At 42.4% G+C, this 20779-nt stretch overlaps 1 protein-coding gene across 1 annotated transcript in view; it reads left to right on the plus strand.

Moving 5' to 3' along the window:
• Positions 1–2592: 2592 nt before the first annotated feature.
• DOCK3 (dedicator of cytokinesis 3) overlaps positions 2593–20779 on the plus strand; it is a 145629-nt gene continuing 127442 nt past the window's right edge. Inside the window, exon 1 of the mRNA XM_033140625.1 lies at positions 2593–2935. Coding sequence (XP_032996516.1) covers positions 2899–2935 — 37 coding nt within the window. The 5' untranslated portion in view covers positions 2593–2898. The remainder of the gene's footprint in view (positions 2936–20779) is intronic.

Below are 20779 nucleotides of genomic sequence, written 5' to 3' on the forward strand. Positions count from 1 at the left end.
TTTTTTTGTCGCTGTTAAAAGATGGCACACTAGGAGGCCAAAAATATTGCTGCTGACCTAGTAAAAATTCTCAGCAAATCTGACCCATGATGAGACCAACTAGATGATAATGGTGATGGTGGTTTTATGCCAAACTTTGAGAGCTGCTCTGAACTGACTATCAGCACTTTCAGCTCTGGAAGTGTTGATAATCAGGGACAGAATAATGGATCCACACACACCCTCTCAACAACTGATCTTCTGATGATAGAAGATCTTTGGATCAGGCCCAAGCCAATTATTCATCAAAAGCTTTGACTCTAATCAGTGGCTGAAATACAGGGGTGCCAGGGGTGGAGTGGGGTCTGGCCTTTTGGATTTCATTAAAGGGTCCCATACCCTTTCTCTCATAATTTAAGCACTACATTTATTAGAGCTTAGGAGCAGGCTATAACAAGTGTAATAATGTGAAAACTCTAAAAAAAAAAATATTATAGAAAATACACACAAAAAAAATAACGTAAGAAGAGCCTTCCTGGACCAGGCACCTGCCCCAACGAATCCAGCATCCTGTTCTCACAGTGGTCAACCAGATACCTGCGGGAAACCCACAAGCAAGAGGTGAGCACAACAGCACTCTCACCTCTTGCTGTTTCTAGCAACTAGTTCAGAAGCATACCACCTCTGACTGTGGAGGCAGAGCATACCTGTACTGTAGTCATTATGGCTAGCATTTAACGTCATTCAATTTGGTGGCCACCACCACCTCCTGTGGGGGTGAGTTCCATAGTTTAACTCTATGCTGTGCAAAGAAGTACTTTCTTTTACCTGCCCTGAATCTTTCAACATTCAGCATTTCAACAAGTTCTAATGTTATGAGAAGGAGATAAACTTTTCTCTAACCATCTTCTCCATGGCACACAGCTTCTATCTTGTCACCTCTTTCTGCAAAGTCCCAAATGCTGCATCTTTTCCTCATACGGGAGTTGCTGATTGATCATTTTGGTTCCTCTTTTCTGAACCTTTTCCAACTTTACAATATTCTTTTTGAGGTGAGATTACCAGCATTGTACACAGTATTACAAATGTGTTCACACCATAGATTTGTATAATGGCATTATGATATCAAGAGTTTTATTTCAGTCCCTTTCCTAATGATCCTTAGCATGGAATTTACTTTTTTCCCCACAGCTGCCACACACTAGATCAACATCTTCATCAAGCTATCCATTATGATCCCAAGGTCTCATACCTGGTCAATCATAGGCATCACCACTCTACAAATGCTGACATTCAACAACCATATCACACTGGAAATTACCATTCAAATGTTAGTCCACTGTATATACCCTGCCATTTTGTTCGGATTCCATTTCAGAACTCCAGTAACATGGTATTCTAGATAAGCTTTACCCTGGCAGCACCACTGAAAATCCTATGAGTCACTCTACAAACCATCATTGCTCCTCATATTCCCTCAACCACACTGAAGTTCCACTCCAGATGCTTTCATTACACTTAATACTACTCATGCATTCTTCATCAATTCCCACAATTTTATTCTAGATTAGTCATTCTTACTGCTTTCACATCTGACCATGTCACTTCATCCAAGCCCCATTCCACACACTGTGTTATGAACTCTTGTTACGCCTGCTGTTGTTCTGTCCATATATTCCGGATGCTGCTATTCCAAACCATACTCTGTTCATTGCTATGCCAGCAGCTATGCTCTTATGCCACACTAAGCGCTGCGCTGGCACTCTGTTCAGTGGCAGTCCACTGCGAGTGCCCAGTTTCTCTCAAGACATTGGTTGGTGAGTTAGTTTCGCTCTATCACACACAGAGGGTGTTTTCACTGGCTGTGCCAGTGGCACCTGTGCTGCCACAGCACCCCAAGCAAGTAGTGTTACCCCTTCCGGCCCTGTTGAAGCGACCCTCTTCCTTTTATTCGTCTTGGAAATTCAGGTAATTGTGCTGCACAGCATTTTCCCACAAGGGTTTAAAAGATGCACTGCTATCACGTAGAATGACATTTAAGGAAAGCCCCGCCAACTTTTGCTGTCTAAGGATTTGCCACGACAAACAAACGTCCTGAATTAATTTCTATCTCCCCCCCCCTTCCAAGTCTGTGTTTCATTGGCTCGCTTGTACAGTATAAGGAGACGAAGTCTTGTGCATGATGTCTGTGAAGGGAGGGCATAGATTTTTAACGGTTCACCCGGCCGCCAGCTTACCTCACGGTAGCGTCGTCGTCGGTGCCTCCGAGCCAGAAGCGCTTCTTCGGGGAAGGCGCCCTCGCGCGCCCTCCCTCTCGCTCCTCTCCTCGCCAGCAGGTACCTGAGGAGAGGCTGGCCGAGGCCGCGCGGGGAGGCTGGCATCGAAAGCATCCGCGCATGCGCCCGCCTGGCAAGTGGGTGGGCGCGCGAGCCCTTCAGCAGCTACGGCGGCGGCGGTGGCGACAACAACAGCAGCGGCGGCGGAGGCAGCTGAGGAGGCGGCGGAGGGACTGCCGGTGGCTTATTCAGTCGCAGGGAAGAAGGGGAGGCCGGGAGAAGGGAAAGCCCCCCCCCCCAGTGGATTAAAGGCGGAGGAGAGCCGACCTGAGAGCGGGAGGGAAGGAGGGCACTGCGCTGAGGAATCAGCCGCTGCCTCTCCAGGGAAGAGGCGCTTCTGCTTCTCCTTCCTCCTCGCCCTCCTCCGCCTTGCAGCCGCCCAGCGCACCTGCCTGGCCTGTGGGAAGACGGGAAGACGTCGCCGCCGCCACAGCCGCGGTGCCCGGGGGGCTGTGCGGAGCAGCGTCCCCGGGCACACCAGGAGAAGCCGCCTCCGCTCGCTCATGAGCACCGCGGCTCCGGAGCGCCGCCGCTCTGGCAGGGGACAGTCGGCTGCAGGAGCGCACCCGGCGGGGGCGGCAGCATGTGGACCCCGACGGAGGAGGAAAAATACGGCGTGGGTAGGTGCCGCCGGGGCACTTCTCCTTCGGCCCCCGCTCCTCCTCTTCCTTACAACACCCCCCCCCCCCGCGGCGCGCTAGGATGGTCGGTGGGGAGGGGATATTGCCTCCCGAGGTAGAATAATGATATTTCCCAGAGCGGGGGCGGGGTAGTTGGCGGCGTTGATGCGTATTCCCTGTTGCGCGCCTTGCCTCCGCCTTGCACTTTTGAGTCTCTCTCTCTCTCTCTCTCTCTCTCTCTCTCTCTCTCTCTGTGTGTGTGTGTGTGTGTGTGTGTGTGTAGGCGAGCCCAACTTGATTCTTTGTCAGAAAATGGCGTTTTGGGGATGGTGTCTTTATTTCGGAGGAGGGGGTGTCGGAGAAAATGCGGGGTTGCTGCTGCTGGATGGCTTGAGCAGCCAGGCGCCTCTCTCTCTCTCTCTCTCTCTCTCTCTCTCTCTCTCTCTCTCTCCCTTTTTGGAAACCGTGGCGTGTGCAGCGTTATTCGTCTCTCTGCTGCAGCCCGTATCTTCCTATCTTCCTCTCTCTCTCTCTATTTCTCTGCTCCCCATTAGGCTTCTTTGCTCTTCCATCGCAAGATGGAAAGAAAAAAAAAGCGGCTGTGGCGGGATGGGAAGGAGAAAATAAAAGCCCTTTTATTTTCCGCGTTGGTTGAACAGGTTGCGTTTCAGAAATAAAGATGGACATCGGTGCTCTCGGTGGGAATCCGGGTAGGCTTCTTGCTCCAGACCAGTGTCGTAGCAGCTGGGATATGAAAATCAGCCGTGTGGTGTACTGTATTCGCGTATTTGTGGAGGGGTGAAATGCAGGCTGCCTTAGCCAGTGTTCAGGAAATAAGCAGGAATCCAGTCCCATCATTTTAAACACACTTATTCGTGCAATGCCCGTCTTTTTATTGGTGGTCTAGGACGCTTCTTGTGAGGGTTGAAGATAAGGAATTTGGACTGTATCGTCGTTAGGGGGCGCCAATCACGCACCTGCTCTGAGTCAGTAGCTGGATAACCCAAACGCAACTTGCTACACTTAAAAAAAACAAACCAGTAGCGTGCAAACAACAAAAAGTCATTTGGCCAACGGATACAGAATTACGGCGAATATATTATACAGTACTTTAGGCTGGTCTTATCAACTAACACGGATATCCATCCCTATATAAAATTAAAAGGCTCATTTTTATTAACGTATGCATGTTTTAGTTTATTTTTGGGACTGGTGTCCTTAGTTTTGGGTTCTCTTTCAATGTACTCTTGTTTCAGTTGGTGGTTTTAAAACGCAAACACCGAATGTTGCTATGATGCAGGTGGCAAAAGAGAATAAAAATTATGATGCTGTGTGCTGTAGGCTTAGTAGATCAGATGACTTATTTTTCCCTGGTTTTTTCCCTACTTGGTTTCTGTATTCCTGAAGATTTGCTTAGGTAAATTATATTTTTGGATATGTAAATGTTTCCATATTGATTTAGAGCATCAATAACATTTACTGTTTATTACCCAGTAAGTGGTTAATCACATGTAATCATTCATATTCAAATATCCTCTGTTTTATAATGATAGAAAAATCCAGGATGTACTAATACCAAGGAGATGCAGTTTTTAATGCAACAGCTGAACTTAAGGAAGCATGCAGGATGAGCAGGAAACATAACTATAGCATAATGAATCGTACAGTGTGACATTAGTCAGCACTGTAATAACTCCATAAGACAAACTGTTACTGCATAGCTAAAGGCTAAAATCAAGAAAATAAAAATTGAGACATTCCTACCAGTGATGACCATGGTAGTTTTAACATAAGGTAGTCAAAAAGATACTGAGGACTAAACATCATGCTACTTCTTTCAGCCCACAAACAGTTGATAAATTGACCTTCATAAAAGAGAATAACAAGTGATTAAAGCCATACTTTAAATATACAATTTATTTTCAACAGCCCCAATAAATACTAAATCTAAAAAGTTTATTTAGAAACATTTTTCTCAAGATGTTGAATTTTGGTGTACTATTCTTTTTACTGTCTCATGTTGCAATGCAGTGTTAAAGATTCTCTACTAGCTTTGGAGGCTGAAATTCTCAATTTTGTGCCTTTTTCTTTGTTTTTAAATTATCCCTGCTTTGTTTCTTACTCTCCATACAACACAGAGACTATACCAATATCCTCTAGGAATCTAATTATCCTTCCTAGCCCTCCCCATTAAAGACAGTTGAATTCTGAAAAATGATTTCAGTTTCAAATTAATACTATGTGTTGTAAGAGAGTCTAGCAAAGCCATCAGTTTCTAGCTTTCTGCAATCTCTGGTTTAGGCTGTACTAAAGGGTCAAAAATGAATTATCAGAACTCAGCAAAAAAATGTACTGGTCTGTATAATTTGATTGCTGCTGAACAAAAATCTTTCCCCCATAGTTTACATTGCTGATGTTTTTTTATAATCCCTCCTAAGAGAAAACAGGCAGTCTCCCTTTTCACCTGCATCTGGGCCATATGTAATGCTTCCTTATTTAACCAGGCTTTGGTTGATAGTTTTCTGAAGTTTTTACACTGCTGGATTTAACTGCATTCTGCAATACATTATAGTGCTGTTTTAAATTGTTTTAATTAAATTTTATTATTTATATATGCCCCTGGCTCCCTTTGGAGAGGTTGTAAATTCATTTAATATTTCAAATTTGTATGTAAAAAATATATGTTAGCAATGGCTATTAGCTTGGAAGTTTAAGACATGATATTTTTAATGTGGACATATATTCACAATGCCTAGCATCCAGAGTTGCACTCCTGAGTGAACAATTTCTGCCAACTCCTCCTTCCATCTGCAGCCCCTTTTACCATTCCCACAGGTCCCCCAACCCAAGGAGAGCAAGGGGCTGGGAAACAGGAACACCACATTCTGTGATTATGAACTTTGTTATTTTCAAATTAGGGCAGTTAAGATTCAAGTAAATGAGCTTGTAATGAAAAAGTTCTGACTTCCTTCTGAAACATAAAACCTGCTTTGATATATAAAGATAAATATTACCCCCACATATGATTTCAGCTGCTAAGTGTTGAGCTACACAATGAGCCAAGGTGCATTTTGCAGCTGTTACTGGGCTATTCTCATTTCAGATTGAAGGTATGGGAATTGCATGAATGAATATTCTTCTTTTTCAACTGTTCATATAGAAAATATGTATGACAGAGGGATAGGATGGAGAGGAGTTTCAACTACATATGTAAAAGGAAGCATTTCAGAGCTTTTTTTTTTAACTATGAAGTAAGCTCAGGGTCTGCATCCTTTCCTAGGCTTGGTTCCAAAGAGTTTTTTAAGATTACCCAAGAGGCTTGCAGGAGCCCAAGAGGCTTGCAGTGCAGTGTTTGACTTTTCTTTGAACAGCTGATCTCTGTGCCACACCACAGATATTTTTGAAACTCCCATACTCAGTGTTATAGGCAGCTGTATGTGAAAAAGATACATCCAAAAACTAGATCATTTGGGTCGTGGTCTTCCCCATTAAGATTTGGTAGCTTCCTTGGACCTTGTGGCTTACATTTTAGGTGTTTCTGCATAGGCCTCTGAAAATAGGACTGTGTGTCTACTTTTTAAATAGAAAGAAATCCTCCATTGAAAATGCATATTTCAAAATACTCAGGAAAACTTGGTTGATCCTTACTTGGAAATCTTAGCAGGATGATAATTTTGCATTTACCCATTTAGATTACTCCACACATTGCATAATTATTGAATCTACTGGGATGGCTTCAAAAGGTGATCAGAAAAACTCATGAAGTTAGATCTGTTATTGCTGATGAATAACCATGCTGGTATGCTCTGCTTTTGAGTTCCTCAATATGATTGGTCAGTAGAGGAAACAGGATGCTTGGTCTGTTCTTGTGAGCCATATCTCTTTCTAAGTCTTTGAATATGTTTCACCTCATTCCCCTTTTAAAAGTTAAAGACAAAAGCACTTGTTTTGTAGAGCTGAAGTTCACATCTTCTCTACAATGGTGATCAAGATGAGTGTAGTTCTAGTAATGGATGTCCAAATGAACCTTGGCTATGCATTTGTAATTTGGTGTTCTTTAAGTCTAGAACACTGCATTGTTTTAGTTTACATAGTTTATATTATAGCTCACATTGATATTAAACTAGGATACTTATAACATATTTTCTTGACAAAACAATAAAATATTAAGGCAAAATGCCTGCAATCCTGCGCATGTTTGTCTTGTCTATTAAACACAGACCTTCCTCTGAATAAACATGAATAGGATTGCTCATTAAATTTATATCTTGGTATAGAGAAACTAATGTTTTACAGTACTGTCTTATATAATCACGAGTTAGCATTCAAATTGCAACTTTTTGTTGCATAGTAGTGATACAAAATGTTAATGTTTTGTGGGTGGCTTTTCCTGGGATGGTTAAAATGTTTGTTTGTTTATAACAATTTATATACTGCTGGTAAAAGGTACTTCTAACCATTGAGGCAACCTGGGCCTTCAAGGACAAAGATGGATCAAGGAGTTCCCTCAAACTCTGAACCTGTTCTTTCAGAGGGAGTAAAATCGCACCCAGAACAAGCAACTGGCCAATCTCCCAGACATGGGAGCCACCAACCCATAGTGCCTCCACATTCGCAGAGTTCCAGTTCAGTTCATTCACCCTCATTGTCTACCACAGCACCCAGACAATGATCCAGATCTTGCACAGCTTCTCCTGACCCTACCAGTGGTTTCATATCGATGTGAGTTGTTTAGAAACTAGGGAATGGGGTCCCAGAGAGCTGTTGTTTCCCACCTCCCCTTTAATGCGTGTTGCCTCACTTTCTAGGCAAAAACTCAACAGGTAAGCCTTTTTTCATATAGAAATAGTTAAGGGGAAACTTTCACCATGATTGTGTTCCCTCTAATTTAGTGTTATGTCATGCCCCCATTGCAGCTATTTTGTGACTGGAACCCCTAGCACTCTCAAAATTCAAAATGTTCCCCCTCTTCCTTATAGGTTGGCAACCCCTGCTCAACTTCAAACTCACATTCTACAATATCATATTATATCTAGAAGACCTTGATCAGTTTATCACACTCTCCCCTTACTAACACGCAAGCTACCACGCACCAATAAGCAAGCCTCCCAAAATTAAAATATTACCTATTAGCTGGCCCGGCCACGCGTTGCGGTGGCTTTTTTGTGAAATGGAAAAGGAAGATATATGTAAATGTAAACTGTCCATGCCCACAGCTTCTCCCGTTGAATTTCCTCCTGCCTCCTCTCTGTCTTTCCCCCCGTTTCTGACTGCCTCCACACAGCTTCTCCCGTTGAATTTCCACCTGCCTCCTCTCCATCTTTCCCCCCGTTTCTGCCTGCTACCTTCCCCCCCCCCACTTTCCCTGGTCACCCCAAAACTCTGTTGCTTACTGCTGTATAATTGCAAATGGAGCTCGCATTCTGGAAAGCAGCTGTCCATTGCTGTGGCCTGGGAAGGCATGCACGCACACGCAGACGGCTTTTTCGGGGGTTGGTGGCCTCCATTTTTGCCCCGCGATACCATAGCAACCTGGCCTTGCAACGCCGCCTGGCCTCAAAGCCCGGCTTCTCTCCTGTCTCTTGAGGTTTGGTCATGTAGTAGCAGCTCTGTCGCCCCCCACCCCACCCCACCCCACCCCCCTGCCTCTCTGTGAACAGCTGCCTGCTTGTTATGCGTTGTCAGGCCTCTTGAGGCGGCGGCTGAAAGTTAGGCTGCAAATGGCGGACAGGCGTTTGAGGCGGCGGCTGAAAGTTGTCACCTCAGGAATTGGGTGGCGCCTTTCTATTGGTTGCTGGTTGTGATGTCAGTGCTGTTGCTGGTGACATCTAATAAGCGTTTTGGCGTTTATTCTTTATTTTTATTTTAGGTATGTCAGGTGTGGTTTTTTTTAAATTCAATTATCCTATGTTATTCCCTGATGGTCATGGAATGCTGTGTCCTAATTTGATGCTGTTTGGTCCAGCGGTTATGGAGCAAGTTGGTAACACCCGCACACGCAATGGGAACATTTATATATATATATATAGAGAGAGAGAGAGAGAGAGAGAGAGAGAGAGATTTTTATATATTTAAATGTTATTTTGTGTTTCACCTTTCTAAGAACTTGTGGGTTAGCATTTTACAAGGTTTGTTTCTTTTTGAAGGAGAGGGCACTGGAAACTTAAGGGTGTGTGTTTGATGCTTAGTTTGTCTGCAAGTAAGTAGAAGTAGTCACAAAACAACATTAGCAACCCAGAACCTGCTTCTCCGGTTCACCTATAAACTCAAAACAACTTCTGCCTTTTCCATCTCTGCCTTATCAATTAAATTTTAGAAAAGGCCTTTTCAGGAACCATAAGTTCATTTCAAATGTTTATATCTGGTTCAAATTTGCAGATAATCTGTTCAAGGGAGTACTACATGACCCAAGTGATAAGTTTCCAGCCATTGATTTGTAGCATGCTCTCATGTGAACCTACCCCTTAAAAATAGGAGCATGAGGGGTTCATCAGCTTTCTGATTACATCTGAGTCTTATTTCCAGAGGAGTACAGTAGCTTGCAGTGAAAGCAGCAAAGAGTCTTGTGGCACCTTAAAGACTCAAAAAACCCTGTGGCATAAACTTCCACGGTTGTGTAAATTGCTTGGAAGTTTGCTTGCAATACTTCCACCCAAAATGGAGAAAGGCTTCCTGCCAGAAGTCTCGTGCTTTGTTTTGTAAACAATGGCTTCATCTTTCCAGAGTAACTGAAATCCAGTTAATTGCAACAGCATTAGAACAAGCTCTTATCTCTTGTCAGGCTCTTGCTTGCCCTGAGGCTCAGTCATTAGCAAAGGTTAGTAATGAGTTGTTAATGCATGAAGAATGTCCATCTTCAGTTGCAGAGTTCTGCTGTGAGCAGTTGCTTGTTTTAAAATGTGAAGAGATTGATGTTTTTAGCTCAGGCTACTTGGATTATGAAGAGAGAATTGGAATACAAGCCTTACTCAAGTGTGGTGATGATGGAGATCCTTTCTTACGTGTACTTTTTGAAGTCTGGTATTCTTATATGCTTAGAGACATGGGCATAGCCAGAAGGGGGCAGGGGGGCAGCTGCCCCCCCCTAAATAAAGTAAGTAAATAAAAAGGTTTAACTAACTGACCAATTGTGTCGCAAATAACTTTGTTCTTACCCCCCACCACCACCACATAATGCCTGCCCCCCCCAACAAATCCTGGCTATGTCCATGTTTAGAGACCTCCTAGTTTATTACTTGACATGTTCTATGGCTGAGCTCTGCCAGGTTGGAAAGCAAGTTTTGGGGAAGAGTACTCAGCAAAGGACATGGGTGGTGGTGTGGTCTAAACCACAGAGCCTAGGGCTTGAAAGCACATCAAGTGCAAGTAGATAAATAGGTACCACTCAGGTGGGAAAGTAAATGGTGTTTCCGTGCGCTGCTCTGGTTCATCAGAAACAGCTTAGTCATGCTGGCCACATGACCCGGAAGCTGTCTGCGGACAAACGCCTGCTCCCTCGGCCTATAGAGCGAGATGAGCACGCAACCCCAGAGTCGTCCGCGACTGGACCTAATGGTCAGGGGTACCTTTACCTTTACCTTTTTAATCAGCAATTCCTGGTTTATATTAAGCATTTAAAATTGGAGATGGGGAACACAGGTACTTTAGGGATATATTTTTTTCTGGCACTAGCTTCTGTGGACTATATTCCATATCATCAGATGCAGGAACTGTAGTCCATGAAATTTTACATCATAATAAATGTGTAAGACTTTAAGTTGACATATGACTTGTTTTTGGTTCAATGTACTAATATGGCTACTTATCTGGAAACTGTAATTGTAGGTCTTCCTGTAAGCTTTTAATTTTTTTAAAAGTATTTATCTTTTATCGATTTGAACATGTGGAAGGGTATTAGAGTACCCCCCCATGTGTTTGTTTCCCCCCTTCCTCTTTTTGAGTGTTTTTGTGTGTGCTTAAAATAGTTCATCAGAAAGGGGAAAATGTGAACTTTTATGAGTTAAATCAGCACAGAAAAATACAAGAACCCCTTTATTACATATGGATTTTAAGTGTCTGAGACTGGAATATTTTCTGCATTTTGGGAAAAATAATAATTGGACATAGTAGGGGACAGGATCTAATGACATATTGTTGTGTTATGCAGTTATTCTGTGTGCCACTTTGAAAAGTGGTTTTACAACCTTTCAATAAATGTAAATAAATGTAATTGGGTACCCTACTCCAATCTCTTGGAAGCATATATTTATTGTAAGAAGCTTACACTCCTTTTGAGTGTTTTCTTCAGGTAAATGTAGGCAAGTTGAGATCAAGTGGCATAACTGCTGCCCATCTACTGCCAAGCCAGATTCAAGGTCCTTATATCCATTTATAAAGTTTTGAACAATTAAGGTGCAGATTATCTTTTGAACCACCTAAACCCTTATATCCCAACTTAATCACTGGGATCATCTGCAGGAGTGCCGTTGGCTGTCCCCTGAGTTGGCAGTGGCAGAACCGGGGGTGGGGGGTGGGATTCAAGGGAGGGGGCAGAAATTTATGGGGAGGTGCACAGGGAGAATAACGTGGAGGGAAGTTCCATTGCACAAAAGGAAGTCATGCACTAATACAGGGGTCAGCAAACTTTTTCAGCAGGGGGCCGGTCCACTATCCCTCAGACCTTGGGGGCCAGACTATTTTTTTGGGGGGGGGATGAATTAATTCCTATGCCCCACAAATAACCCAGAAATTCATTTTAAATAAAAGCACACATTCTACTCATGTAAAAACATGCTGATTCCCGGACCATCCACGGGCCAGATTTAGAAGGTGATTGGGCCGGATCTGGCCCCCGGGCCTTAGTTTGCCTACTCATGCACTAATAGAACCACTTTGATAGATACTGCCCATAGTGTTATGTTTTCTATAGGGGGTATAATTAAACTCAAAATGTGTGAAAACACTTTTTTGTAGTGGCTGGATTAGTATTGGACAAGGATTCCTGGAGACCCACTTTTAAATCCTCTCTCAGCCTTGAAGCTCACTGCATGACCTTGGGCCCTTCACTTTCTTTTAGTTAAATCTACCTCATAGAGTTATTATGACGATAAATGGGGAAAGTATCATATATACTGCCTTAAGCTGCTTAGAGAAAAGGTGGGATGTAAATGTAATAGAAAAGTTATAATTGCTTTTATACTACCGGTTGGCTACAGAAGATTTAAGCAAAGGTTAGCCGAGTGCCAAACCTTAGTAGCTATTCTACTAGTAATTGTAGGCTATTCATACCTGCCCCCAATTTAAGCATATTTCTGTTGGTAGCGGCAGGACTGATCTCCTTGCATTTTCTCAGCCTCCTGGTAAGTATTTGATGACCCAAGGGGTTTGTTCTGAGCAGGGAGGAACCTCCCACTGGTCCCATTGGAGCCCTTATACAAATTGCTATGAATATACTCTTTAATTCTTTTTAATATAAATTTTATTCGGTAGCTTAAATATAATCTTGCTATTTTTAAGAGAGTTAATGGATCATTACATTACATAATTCAGTGCAGTTAACAATTAGTTTACATTTTGCAATTAGCTACATATGAGTTATCATATTATATCATATAATAATTATATATATGTGTGTGTGTGTGTGTGTGTGTGTGTGTGTGTGTGTTGTGCTTGTTAAGCTTGGTAAAAATGTCTGCTTGCATCTCATCACTCTGTTCTGGCCATGAATAACTGATTTTTCTCATCTAGCTTTTCCTTCCACTCCCCTTTCTTTGTGTGTCTTGTCTTTTTTTAGTTTGTAAGCCTGTCCCTCTCCTCCTCTTTATGTGAGCAGCCTTGGAAGACAGTTCGGATAGTAAATGCTTGTGTATTATTATTTGTTATTATATTGTTATTCTACCATTCCTCCCAAAGTTGTTCAGGGTGGCATGCACCAAAACAGTTAAAACAATATAAAAAAGACCAACTAAGTAAGGTGCTACTGGAAGGAATTTTTTATTTTGTTTCGACAATGGCAGACCAACACGGCTACCTACCTGCAGGGGTGTAGCAAGGTAAATTGGTACCCGGGGGCAAACATTTTTTTGACACCCCCCCAGAGGCGTAGGAAGGTCAGGTGATACCTGGTGTGGAAAATTTATTGTCACCCCACCCCCCATTGATTCCCCCCCTGCAAAAATGGTTTTACATTATTTCATATTTTCTTACAAACGAATAATAACAAGTAATAATAATAATAAACTTTTATTTATATCCCGCCCTCCCCGGCCGAAGTTGGGTTCAGGGTGGCTAACATCAGATACATAACATTGGTATAAAATCAAACAATAATTAAATTACCTCCTAAAAACATCTCAAAACCAAATTGAAGTCTAATTAGATGGCTTTCCACAGGGTTAGAGTTGGGAACAGTAAGTGCTCCACTGAACTGAAATTTCAGCCTTCACGACATAGGAAAACAGCCAAGTAAACAGCTATTTTGGTGGAGGAGGGTCAAGATATTAATCAGTATGCATGAAATTTCATATATAGCTATATAATCCCTAGTATAGTAAGATAAGACCTTCGGAGCAGGCATTTTTAAAAAAGTTTTTTATGAACCGCCCTAGTAGGGCAGTAATTGTTCCTTGATAATTTGTCACCCCCTCCATTATGGAACCTGGGGCGGACCGCCCCCTACGCCCCCCTTGCTACGCCCCTACCTACCTGTTAGTAAAAACAATATAATTAAATTTAAATAAATCACACAATATTCTAAATATGTTTGTGCCAGAGATTTATATAATGCCATTGTGATACTTGCGCTCTTATCCATGCACAAGTGGTAAGTATCAGCAGGTTTGAAGAAAACTGAAGATTTGCAGAAGTGCACTTTTTAAAAAGAAGGGGGTGGAACCCAAAATGCCCAATGAGAAGATTGCTTGGTGGTTGTGGAATGCTAGCTTGATGAGGGTGGGGGGGCATAGAAAACCCGGGGGATGTAATTGAGCACCCTGCAAGAGGAAATGACTGGCTGGGATCCTGAGCAGGAGCATTCTACAGTGCAACATCTTCTTGCAGAAACCACTTGCAATGATCTGTGTCTTAATTCCTTAGTGGGGAAGTGGGGCAGAGGACACGGAGGTTATTCGGAGGAAGTACGTCAGGAGTGTGTTTTCTCTAATAGTGTGCTGGTCTGGGACTCTCCTACAATGCAGTGAGATTATATGATTGCCTTTCTACAATTTGATTTTTGTTTTCGACATTGTTATGTTGCCTTTGATGGTCAGTGATGGTCAGTAAAATAGGTGTTGCTGGCAGGTGTTAGTGCCAAAGAGCAAACGCAGTTGCATACCGTAGTAGCTTCAGCTGCTAGCTGTATTTCTACTCTGTGGGTTGTATCCAGTGTTATTCATACTCAGAATGAACCTTTAGAAATTAATGGAGAAAACTAACTTAAGTCCATTAATTTGAATGATCTACTCTGAATTAAATTTTGTTATAGGCAACCCTGAGGCATTTCAGTTCATCAAATAAATGTGGAAGAATATTCGGGTTCTCCAGTGGTTGTTCAAATAGCCCACATTTTTTGAACAACTTGAAAATATAAATTCATTTCAATTTTGGGTTCTGTCTGCAATATCTGACTTGCACACCAGTCTTCTCCTTAAACAATCTTTACAAGAATGCTTGAGTAAGTAGTAGGGTTGTTCTTATTTACGTAGAACATGTAATTATCTTAGTGGTATGAACCTATCAAAATACGTAATATATCATATATCAAAATACGTAATATTAAAATAGAGAAAAGTTTATTGCCATGGGAGTCACTGTGCTTTGAATAGGATAGGTTATGAGAATTCCACATTAAAATTTGTTATAGATTATCCATACTTTGGAGCAGGACTGGTGCTAGGGTTTCTTGCGCCCTAAGCAGACCACCTTCTGGCGCCGCCCCCCCCGCCAAAGCCTGCTTTAGCGGGAGGTGGGGGGTGGTGGAGAGGCAAGCAGCAGTTTCTCTGCTGTAACGGAGAAGCTGCTGCTCGCCCGTCCCGCCCCCCGCCAAAGCCTGCTTTAGCGGGAGCTGGGGGGTGGTGTAGGGGGCAAGCAGTACCTCTGCACTACAGCAGAGAAGCTGCTGCTAGCCCGCCCCGCCCCGCCCCGCCCCGCCCAAGCCTGGCCAGCGCCCCTCCATTTTGGCGCCCTAGGCAATTGCCTAGTTCACCTTAATGGACGTGCCGGCCCTGCTTTGGAGTATAGTTTGGGTTTTTGCTATAGAGTATCCAAACATTTGGCTTTATAGAGATTCGAAAAAATAGCATGAAGAGCCTATATACTCTGATAGTTCCGTATAAATTTTGAAGTGTCAATTACACATGTAGATATGTAGAGTGCAATCCTCTATCGCTCTACTCGGAACGTCCCATTGATTTTCATAAGGGTTGGTCCCCAGGTAAGTGGGTATAGGATTGCTGCATTCAGCTTGCAATTTAAAGCACACATTGAAGCGTAGGGTCAACATGAGCCTCAGAATCTCCTCCTTCAATACTTGTGTTCACTTTCAAATTCAAAGTAATGTCAAACTAAGACCAGTCTTTTAGCTTGGCAGACGTAAATGCCTTGCCAAATTCAGACCTGAGGCTGGCCTTACCTATTACAAGCATAATATGCAGCTAAAATGGTTAAAACAGCCATGTGGATGTAGGAAGCCCACATTCAGCACCTCTATACAAGAAGGTAAGACGAGGCTGCTGTATCAGACTTATGGCCTATCTAATGCAGCATCCTGTTCTCACAGTGGCCAACCAGATGCCCGAGGTAAGCACATAAGCAGAATCTGATCAGACCAGAGGCCTGTTTAGCTCAGACCAGAGGGCTGTAAACTCAGTCATAGGGCATCTGCCGCAAGTTCAATCCTGCCATCTTCAGGTAGTGCTCTGACAGAGACTCCTGTCTGAAACCCTGGAGACCTGCAGCCAGTCATTGTAGACTGTAGATGGACTAATGATCTGATTCGGTATAATACAGCTTCCCATAGTTCTATCCCTGTGCATTCTTTTTCCTAGAGTGGCCAAGCATATGCCTTTGAGAGGACAGCAAGGCAGACATGAGCACAAAAGCACTCTCCGACTTGTGCTTCTCATCAATTTAGTGGTGTACTGACTCTGATACTGGAGGTAACATAGGCATTTTGACTAGTAGCTATTGATACTCTCATCTTCTACCTATCTGTCTGGGATTCAGAGTTTTAAATTCAAAATCCTCAAGGCAGAGAACAAAAATAATACAGTTGAATATAAACCATCAAACTTCCAAAAGGTACAGTAAACAGAGTCTAAATGGTAGCCAATAAAACCAAACATGTGACAGTTGCAAAACCTATTTAAGGGCCTTGTGCAGTCTTTTGCAGGCACCCTCTCTGCAGTGCCTAAAAGAATGATGGAACCATCAAAAAGTTTTTTAAACGTGGAAGTCACATGGTGGCTGCTTCCAAACAATACACCTGTACCAGTGAGACCCTGACATATTAGCAATGACATTTTGTTCTCAATATCTGAAGCTGGGCTTAGCAAGTGAAACAAGTCAAAGGTGTTTATTTTTAGCAGGACCAAAATTGAAAGGTCATTTGGCCTATGCACATGTTAAAAGGGGTTTGTACAGATGGCGTAGAGTTTAGAGAGACTTAGATGCAGATACAGTGAGAAAATATCAAGGACAAGACTGAAGATTCATGTTGCAATGAAAAACAGGGTTTTGAACTACAGAGGAGTTGTACTAAATATGTGCAGGGAGTGAAGGTGCAAGTGCAAGTAACACAGCATTGCCAAGAATCTGGTCTACGGCTCATCTAAGGTTGTTAAATAATATCAAATAGGGGTATTAAGATAACTCAGTTGGGATCTGTGGATTTTCCTGGTTAAATATGGGGTGGCATGCCCTGCACTTAAGGGCTGGATCACCCTGTCTGTGATAATTCCCCACACTCAGATCCCCATATCAAGCCCCATATCAGGGCTATACATCTCTATAATGCTTCATCTCAAGCCAGATAATGTTCATTTTTTCTTTCTTTACATAAATAAGCAGCCTTCATCTCAGTAGCATTCTACTAAATTTAGATGTGGCTAACATACCTAATGAATCATAGTCCAACGTATGGCCCATGTCCTTTTGTGGACCTCCAGGGTGCTTTCTGGGAAGGTGTCCTGTTGATCTCAGAGGAAAGTGCCAAAGCACCTTGGCAGGCCTCGCGGAGGGAGAGGAGGTGGCCTCAGCCTATCGGCTGCATAAAAAGTTTAAGTGGTCAGCCGAAGCAGCCTGGGCAGGTTGGGGTGGTAGTGCATGTGTGATCTCAAACATGCACGGCCACCCCTCCACCCAAATGTTGGGCGCAACTTGGTGCCTCTGTTCAGTGGCAAACTGTGTGTTTTCCCTGGGAAAGAGGTGGGTCAAATGAGAAACCTCTTGGACCTGTGTCTAGAAAGCCTGGGTGGATGAGTCCTACTGTTAGTGAAGAAACAGCAGTTTAGGACAAAGAGGGACATGGAGCAGAGGGAGGGAGTGTTGAGTTAGAAGCAGCTTGGATGCAAGGTGCTTGTCTCGCGATCTGATGTGAGGTAGCATAACTGCTGCCTAGTAAGAAGCATTCAGGCATAATGCTAAGTGTTGTTAGGTTTGTTAAGGTGCCACCATTCTTTTGTTTGTTTTGGCTCATATGTCTGATAAAGGTTCATGGGTTCTCTTTTAAGTAATTGTAACTGTAGGCTTTTGTTTACATACAAGAAAAATAATAATAATTTTATTATTTACACCCTACCCATCTGGCTGGGTTTCCCCAGCCACTCTACAAATCCCCAAAGAGAAGGCTTCTTGCTCTTTTTCTTGCTCTGTTCTTATTTAGTGTGAAACTTAAATTACCTTGCTATTGCTCATTCCAAAGCAAATGCAGTTCATTGACCATACTGCAGGTTAGAAGGGGCTGTGACTGGGAGAAAATGGCATATTACAGCACTTCAGCGTAACTCACACTGAATACAAGTCAGTTTCTGAGTTGTTTTCCAAAAATTCTGCAGTGCTAAACCATGGCTGGAAGAAAGCATATCTAGCTGGCTGCTAGAGCCATGAGCAGGAACATTCCAATAGAAATTGCAGAGCCAACTCATGGAAGTCTGCTTCCTGGAAACCAGGGCAAAGTAGCTCAAAGTATTTTGGCCCTAGGGAACAGGTCACTTTCACTTTCCCAACCTGAAACATTGCTGTTGAAGGTTGTAACATGTTTAAAAATTATGGCTGTGGTATGCAACAATTTATTTAATCTGCACCATGTATACTTAAAAGGAATATGCTAGCCTTTCCCTACCATGTGCTATTTTTTATGCAGTTGTAAAGTGTTCTCTTAATTTGTGTGTAGAAGAGGGGCCCCAAGGAAAGGAATGTAGGCTTGTTGCAACAACTTGAACACAACAGGCTAATGGATTACTTAGAAATATGGTGTCAGGGCTCCAAATTCAGGTTGATTTTTGGAGGATGGAGATCAAGGAAAATTTGATCTGTAATCTCAGTTTTGTGGTGTTGCTTTGAATTTCAGTGGAGACACAACATTTATAGTGCCTTTTTTCCTAAAATAAGCAGGATTCTGTCAATAATGTAATAAAATAAAATCCTGATGCTAATATTGATGGGTATGATTGTATTGGAGCACATGCGGTCGTGTATGATTTGATCTTTTGGATGGTTGCATCTGTTAAGAGATTCAAATGCAGCTGATGGGAGCCTTTGCCTTGGAGCATAGGTCTGTTTTTTATGGCTGAATAAACCCATCATTATTTTACTTTCTGTGGTCTCTAGGTGTTTTATACCAGAAATATATTATGTGACTATAAAAAAACTATTAGAACACAGATGTAACTGCTTTAAATTATTAGGACTGAAGTGCCACAAACATAAACGTGTATAAAACGAATGCCAATTTTTTTAATAGTAAATGATAAAAGGTTAACATGGTATGATTCCACCTCCCCCCCCCCTCCAAATGCTTAATTGAGATTTCACCATAGGAGCAATCTTGAGGACTAGGCTGAAGTCCTGTGTACCAAAATAACTTGAGTTGTATCCTATAAATAGCCTCTGTTGCTTCCTATAAGTCTGGAAGGAAGACAGAGAATAGCCACTATTATCACAATTCTATGAAATCATAGTGCAAAACAATTTATGATGCCAGCTTTCCATTCTGGTTCCCCTCCTGTCTTCTGGTATTTTGGAAGTTGGGGGAATGGCAAGGGTTGGTTGAAGGCAACTGGAGCAGGAAGGCTGAGGTTAAGAAGCGGGAGCAAGACCTTGAGTGTATGGAGCAGGGGACATTCATACCTTGAACTTGGGTTTGGTTTACAAGGTTACTCTTAAATAGTGTGGACTATAGTCATGGGTTGCATTCAAATGTAACACTTAAACCATGGAGTAGTGCTATGTGCTTGGGCTTCCTCCTCCCCTCCTCTTCCTACAGCATGGTTGTCGGAAGGAAATCTGAAACGTATTATTCCATTTTCAACTAATCACAGTTAGTCCTTTTGTCTCAAATCAGGACAAACTGTGGTTTTATTCTGACTTCTTGTTTTTAATCATGTTTATGTGGTGATACACACACACACACACACACACACATATATATATATAACTTTATTTCTAAATCACTTTGGGACATCTTAGTGGGAAGTGATGTACAAATTTTAATAAACCTGAACTGTAATTAACAGCAACCACAGTTTGTGCTGCTTTGATAAAACAAGCTGTGGTTAGTTGAAAATGAAAGCAGATGCTTCAAAACTACTCTTTTGCAGCCACGGCAGAGTTGGAGGGGAAAGCCCATGAGCCTGTTTTTCATTCATGTTCCACCAAGCTATGGTTTAGTGCTATGTCCGAATGCAGCCATTATCTTCTTAACTTCACCGTAATCTTTTGAATGGAGACATGACAGAGCTGAGATTCGGATTTAGAAGTCAGAAGTCCATTGTTGTGTTTAGTGGACTGGTTGTACAGACACACAAATGCACACACCTGGAGGCCTTCCAAGGATTTCTAGTGGAACTAGTGCTTTTTATCTTGCTCATATCTTGCTCTGCAGTTAGAGATGAGCCACAATGAATTAGTCATGTTTGCTGATGTTACCCAATTGTTCAGAGTGATTAAAATAAAAAGGGGATTGGGTGAATGGGAATTAAAATGGCAAACGAAGTTCAGTGTAAGCAGGTGTAAGGTTAACGTACATTGAGGCAAAAAAAAACACCTAACTTCATATACATGAATAGGGTCTGAACTGTCATTGACTAGGAAAGAATTCTCAGGGTCATGGTGAATAACGGTGAAAATGCTGACCTATAATGCAGCAGCTGTGAAAAAAAGTATATTCCATATCGGATATCATTAGGAAAAGGATTAAACGTAAAACTGCCAATATCATAACTGCTTTCTGACCTGTGGTGTCAGCACACTTTGAATCATGTGTACAGTTCTGGACTCTGCACCTCAAAAAAGATATTGTAGAGCTGGAAAAGGTTCAGAAAAGGACAATAATAACAATCAAGTGTGCAGAACAATTCTTCTGTATGGAAAAGTTACAGTATTTGAGGCTTTTTAGTTCAGAAAAATAGTGAAAGGGGAATGATAGAAAAAAGTTGAGTATAGGGACATGGTAGAGGTGTATGAATTTAGGCATGGTGCGAAGAAAGCAGATAGGGAGGTTTCTCCCCCATTTTTTTTTTATAATACTAGAACCCATGGACACCAAATGAAGCTAAATGTTGGAAGCCCCAGGACAGGCAAAATTTATTTATTCCCATAGTGCACATTGAAATTTGCAGCCATAAAATATAGTAATAGCCACCAATGTGA

This window comes from Lacerta agilis, chromosome 2, assembly GCF_009819535.1.
Source record: "Lacerta agilis isolate rLacAgi1 chromosome 2, rLacAgi1.pri, whole genome shotgun sequence".
In the NCBI taxonomy this organism is placed as follows: Eukaryota; Metazoa; Chordata; class Lepidosauria; order Squamata; family Lacertidae; genus Lacerta; species Lacerta agilis.